The sequence below is a fragment of the Cariama cristata genome, unplaced genomic scaffold (assembly GCF_000690535.1).
Source record: "Cariama cristata isolate BGI_N322 unplaced genomic scaffold, ASM69053v1 scaffold5159, whole genome shotgun sequence".
Classification (NCBI taxonomy): Eukaryota; Metazoa; Chordata; class Aves; order Cariamiformes; family Cariamidae; genus Cariama; species Cariama cristata.
In genome coordinates this window covers 11,551-17,875 of record NW_009637309.1, presented here as the reverse complement: position 1 = coordinate 17,875, position 6,325 = coordinate 11,551, and the positions used below count along the sequence as shown (strand labels likewise).

Sequence of the window (6,325 nt, the reverse complement as noted above, 5' to 3'; positions counted from 1 at the left end):
CATTCCAGTAAAGAAATGTGTGTTTTAGACAGAGAAATCCATCCTTATGTTGTGAAAAAAAAATCAACTCCAGGTCACTTAAGACTATTGAGAAATTTTGGTTGTTCCTCTCCTCTTGGTAAAAGTGTTTCTCCACCAATCTTTGGACCTTTCTTCTCCTAGAAACATGAATCACAGAGAAAAGAAGTTAAACGCGTGGTAAGATGTCTCCCAAACATTTATTTGACAGAAGTTGTGGTAGGGCTAAATTAACTGATTAAATATTGACAGACACTCTAGGAACCTTGACATTCTGAATTCTTACACGTTTGGCCAAAAGCAAATTCCCCACAGTTAAATAAAACTAAGCTTCAAGAACAGAAAACAAGACTAGAAAGACCACTACAACACATCCTGCAGGTACCTGTATGTACCTGACAAAATGCAGAGCTGCTTGGTTTTGCCGGGAGCTCGTAAGGGCACTGCAGCAAAGTGTGGGACAAAAGTACCAAGAGAAGCAGCCAGAGTGCCGAGATGCTCAGAAACCACTGGCTCATGCTTACCTTTAGCATCCCATCTCGCTCCCACTTGAAGAGGCCACAGGTACTGAAAGATGAAGATGGCAGGTGAGGACCACTATACAGTATGAGGGGGTCCAAAACCAGCCCCACACCTTTCCCACACTGGTTAGCGCAAGGGCTAATGTTCCCATTTCAGGCCATGGTTACGTGACTCCCAAGAGGTTACGTGTGAATGGACAGTACAAAAATCCCAGTCACTATTTCACGAGGCTCATTTCTTACCTGCAGGGCTTTTTTGGGAGCCTGTCAAGGGAAATAGCTCGGTTTCCACAAGGACATTTGAAAAATCGCTTGATGGCATCATGCCAGTGGTAGTCGTGGTTATCCTGCACGCACGTCTCCAGAGGTTTGAAATGGGTGTAATTACACTGGCAGGGAGGAGAAAGATAGCTGTGAGTGCTTCACCAGCGTGTGAGACTGGTGCTGTGGGCCGGCAACAGCCAAACATTCAGAGGAAAGCATCTCTGTCTTCTCCCACCCTGAGCAGCCTGTCAGTCTGAGATCATCGCCCTAGGCTTTGTCACTGCTCCTTCTAATGCCATCCTCCCCTCTTCGCAGCCCCAAAAGAGATCGGAAAGGCAGCAAGAGGGAAAGTCCAGCAGGGGCTGAAACTCTGGGAACGGGAGGTAACTCCTCCCTTCCTCTCAGCACATTTGGGATAGTAACAAAGCTCCACTCCTCTTCCTGATGGCAAAGCCCCTGGAAATGCAGACAGAAGAATCCCACCTAGTGTTATGTTTTGAAGGCACTTCACTTATTTTGCCATGTAATATGGGGAACTGAGGGTCCCAGTACAAAGCACTTCAGGGAAGACACTGGTAAATATTTTCAGGACCCCAACACCCAAGGAACCCCCTGGCATAAACATCAAGTTGAAATGTTCAGCACAGCACTAAAGCCTGCCTTGCCGGTGTCTTCAGGTCTCAGTCCCTCAATGCATGGGCTGCTCTCAGCAACAGGCATAAGGAACGAAACTGTCTCCACCTGATCCCTGCACTGGACTATGGCCAAGAGAGTAACAGATCGGAGTCTGCAGGAGGGTCCAGCATCATTTTGTACAATCCATGCTCCACTCCACTGCTGGCTCTCCTTCACTCACCATTTTACATGTCACAACTCGACATTTCACTTCTTTAATGCTCCTCATCTTCTCTTCCATTTCTTCCTTTTTCACCAGTGGTTGAAAGTATTGCTCCTGCAGTTCAGCCTCAGCCTGTGGGGGCACACAAAAAGGGTTGTGGGGAGACACAGATGGGAGAAGCCACTCCATAAATGGCCTTGGGGCAAATTACTACCAGGCCCACTTGAAGCAGAGTGCAGTCTGGGAGCCAGAGAAACATCAAATATCTCTTGCTTCAAAAAAATCCACATAGTGCACATGCTGTGCTTCACCAACACTGAAATGAGCAACCTCTGAGATGCTTAAAAGTAGCATGTACTACGGAAATAAGCACAAGCCTACGAGGACAGTGCAGGGAGAGATCAGGCAGGCAGATGTAATGAACGGAACTGGTTCTTAGCCAAAATATTACTCCTCAGAAGACCTTAAAACAACTAGGACTTCATACCAATACAGCGTGTCCAAGCCAAGAGCCCTGTGTCACTGGAGGTGCTGAATCCCTGGGAACACGCTCCGCAAAGACCCCGATGGGAGAAACCCAACCTCTGAGCTCTTCAGGGCAACTGCTGGCATTTTACAGGCTCCATAACCTACGAGTCCCAGAGGAAGGTGGCAGCTGTTTTTATGTGGCCAAGATGTCAAGAAATGAGGCACAAAATAGGCACGTGGCTAATTTGGTTTTAAGGCAGAAGGATTTTTTTGATCATTCACTAACCAGGAAACTTCACTGATTCTTCCAAAGACAGTAAAAAAAAACCGATGGCAACTTGACCTTCCCATGGCTATGGCAATAACGTTGACTTGCAGGCGCTGTGCCCTGTGTGCTCAGAAACCCCTGACCCTACTCATCAGGATGATTTGGTGTCTATGACATGTTTGGGTGCCTGCTTCTTGCTGAAATCATTATAAGGAGTCCAGACAGCTCCCTAGTTCTGAGCCCTCGGTCATGGCTGGACTGAGGCCATACCTCTTTCAGGACATCTGTGTGCCTGGACTTGGCATTCAGGATTTTCTGGAACTCTTCTGACTCCAGATAGGCCAGCTGCTCACGCCGTTTCTTTTGGGCAGGCTCCAGTTCATCCATATCTAGAGAGACAAAAAGGCTCAGTCTTACAGAGACTAAGTTCAAAAGAAGGTTGTGATCTATAAGCATGATCACTGCAGGAGATTTTGGAAGTCTCAGATCTCTCAGGGAGATGTTCAGGTCAAACAGCAGCCTTTCATAGTTCAGGAACATGAAGCCAAGTTCAAACATGGCCTCAGAAAAAATAAAAGCATTTTTTAAAATAACATTGCATCTTCTGTCAAAGCACCATACTAGGAATTTTCACATTACTCCCAGGGAACAAGCAGCATTGCCTCCCTGACTGATGGAGAAGCTTTAAAGGGAATTAAGTAATTCATCTAAGATCACGCAGTAAATCACCAGCAGGTAAACTCAAGTTCCCACAGAAGAATCAGATACCTTCCCAGGTCAGACTATTTCTTGGTTTCCTTTGGTTAAGTCAGCCACACATTGCAGATGCTCAAGTGCCAGAAGAAAGGGAATAGAGATGAGGACAGGGAGCCATCAGAGGTTACACCTCACACTCTCTCCACAGGGTTAGATATTGTTTAGCCTTTGCAACAAACCCTTTCAGTTCTAAACAGACCTAACTTTCAGAGAGTCTCTAATAGTCTCTCTTTGGCACAGCAATGAAGTCCTTAACCCAGCAACTAGCGCTCTGTTCAGCAGGGAATAAGCATATTTTTTCTGTTCTAGAAGCTAACATTACATACCTTTCTCTGCTTCTGTACCTTGTGGCTGAGCAACATTCTTCTCAACTCTTTCAACAATTTCTAGGACATCATCAACATCAGCTCGTTTCCTCTTGACACTGTTCGGGTCAGTTTTAGTAAGAATCTGGCCTTTTGCTCGTAGTCGGTGTATTGCAGCCCGCTAGAAAACAGAAAAGAGCAGTGAATGTGTTGGTGACCAGGCTGGCTCCCATGTTCCTACTTCCAGAAGTAGCAGAGGAATTCTGTCAAACAGAGGAGACAAGATCCACTGGCCTGAGCACAGAGCTGGCCAAAGAGAGGCCCAACAAAATTCCCAGCTCTGCTGTACATCTAATTCACCACATCCCCGAACCTCTCATGACTTCCTAAACCATAAAATCACTCCTCCAGGGGTGTTACCACACTTGATATCTCTGCAGCTGTGCTTTAACTCCTTCACAAATCAGTAAGTTTTCCAGAGAAATCAAATCCCTTGAGATTTCCACATAAATTAGTAATAATAGGAAACTAATAGAAAGTTGCATACAACTATTCTTTTCCATACTCCCAGAACACTAAGATTCCTTCTTCCATGCTGGAAGAGAAAAGTTTCTTTGACAAACATGTGAACAGATTTGTGCCAAGGAAAGACACAGTTTGCTCTGGGTAGAAAACAATATTATCCAAAATCATGCCACAACATAGCTAAATTAGTTTAGTTCACTGTTGCTTACCCAGCAAACGGAAAACACCCACAATATACTGCACTAGCAATGCCAAAGAACAAACATGCACAGTTTAGCATCTCCAGGAATTTTCAGCACAAGTCCCCTGCCCCTTCCCAGCACTTAAGGGTTTTCATGCTTGTCAAACAATCAATAGTGACAGGCCTTGCTCTCCTTTCTTTTGTAAAAATCCCTTCAGCACCTGCCACCCTGGTCCAGGACCTATCCACAACCTGATGCTTTAAGATGTTCCAAATTCCCAAAACACAACAGCAAAAAGAGCAGCCACTGGTGGACAGAGAAACTCTGTCCCACCTGCATGAAGAACAGAGTACAAGGACAACCACACAGCTACTCCAAAGTGCTCTCCAAAGGTAATTTACCCAAGGGATGACAGGCTATGCCAAGTCATGAAGAACAGTCAGTTCTACTCAGAGAACCTCCAGGCATGCATAAAGAAGTGTTTCTTCAGCAAAAAGCTTAGCATCAAGTTGATGACTTAGATGAGATGCCCTGTCTTCCCATCTCCTTTTCCCCACTCCCATCCCATAAGGCTGCTCTGTTCTCTGTCCATGCCCAATTAGCGCCTGCTGAAATTGCCAGTTGTGTCAGTGACTTCGGTGATGTTTGCCTTCAGAGATCAAGAGTGAGCTCATGAGCATCACACACGAGACCGATCGTAACAACTCACTTCTGACCAATTCAGGTGGAATTTGAACAAGCAAGAGACACCAGCTCCGGTGGCCAAACATCACGCACACAGGCCCCTCTTTAGCAGCTCTGGAGGTCCGCTACAGGCAAGCTGGTTGCATGGACTGACAGCTGTCAGGAACCGCAGGTTTCTTGTGTACTGTAATACAGGCCAGTCTGATCCCACAAATCAGAAACTTCACTAACATCAGAACTGCGCTGGCCTGTATCTGATTGAAGATTCCTCTACTATCACAAACCAAACTTCCCTTAATCTCTCCTTCTTAATACTTAAAAGATTCAAAGAGCTGTTACCTTTTTGGCTTCTGCCAAGCTGTCTAGCTTTGGTGTTGGAGGTGGAGACCCGTCAAAGAAGAGGATATCTTCTCCTTCTGAGAAGCCGGTGCCTAGCCTGGGCCTTTGAGGAGTTGACATTTTTGCAGCTTTGGGAAACTCTGCCCCAGGCACTGGGGAATGGAGCGAGGACTGTCTGGACGAAGATGGGAGAGCAGGGCTGCCGGCTTTACTTGTGTTCTGGAGAAACCTTGTAAGACAAGAATAATTAATTGAAATAGGGACACAAGTCAAAGAGACAGAAAGGTTTGAGAAACAGATAGGAATGGAAGGGATGCAGAGTGTGGTTTGTCACTAACTGGCCTTTTATTGCTAGAAAAAAGTGCAGCAATTTAGGCATTCAGGAGAGTAAAAGACGACTGGTAAGGAACTCACTGAGTCACTGAAATCAAGACAGACTTCAAGGAGTCACCAGATGGAGTGAACACCTAATTCCTTTTAAAACTAAAATCAGAGAGAAGCATCAAACGAAGCTGGGAAGTGGGAACTGAAAGCACTTGGGAAAATGGCGTTCTTTGCAGAACAGGTAGTTAAGCAGGGGGGGCTTCTTGTCACAGGAGTCACATAAATGTTTAGGTTTACACAGGTCACACTGGAGTTTGGACAAGTTCACAGGAAGTAAAAAATTCCTTCAGAGATATTGTAACAGACACCACCTTTAGCTTGGAACGTCCCTGAAATACACATTGTTGTGGGCTGGGGGAAGTATTATCATGATTGTGCTTAGTCTTATTATTCTCCTTCAGGCTCTGTTTTGGTTCCTGTTGAGCCTTTTGAGGCTGCTTGGCTACATCAATCTCAGTCTCACCCAAGGTGGCTCTTCTGAGGTTCTTCTTAGGTTTGTTAACAAGATATGCACAAAAGACGGCAAATCTTAAGGTTCAAAGAGCCTTGCAAGTCAGCATTGAACAGAACCAGGACTTCTGACTGCAGTTTCCTAGTCTAATCAGCCTCTTCCCATCATGCCTTCCAGTTGCTGGGCACTGTGCTGGAGCATTTGGTTCTCCACTCAATTCTGGGGTATTTCTATTTATTTTTATTAAAACAGCAAAACACCTCCCACAACTGTACTTAGGGCCACAATAATGGAACCCTTCCTGTGAAAGTCAGTATGTATT

General features: G+C 45.5%; 1 protein-coding gene across 1 annotated transcript in view; it reads right to left on the bottom strand.

Annotated features, from left to right (window-relative positions):
- Window positions 1-36: 36 nt before the first annotated feature.
- The window catches only part of MCM10 (minichromosome maintenance complex component 10), a 17,099-nt gene continuing 10,810 nt past the window's right edge, over window positions 37-6,325 (bottom strand). Inside the window, exons 13-19 of the mRNA XM_009708265.1 lie at window positions 5,169-5,418; window positions 3,460-3,619; window positions 2,648-2,766; window positions 1,660-1,773; window positions 783-928; window positions 543-585; window positions 37-158 (exon numbers count right to left, since the gene is read on the bottom strand). Coding sequence (XP_009706567.1) covers window positions 75-158; window positions 543-585; window positions 783-928; window positions 1,660-1,773; window positions 2,648-2,766; window positions 3,460-3,619; window positions 5,169-5,418 — 916 coding nt within the window. The 3' untranslated portion in view covers window positions 37-74. The remainder of the gene's footprint in view (window positions 159-542; window positions 586-782; window positions 929-1,659; window positions 1,774-2,647; window positions 2,767-3,459; window positions 3,620-5,168; window positions 5,419-6,325) is intronic.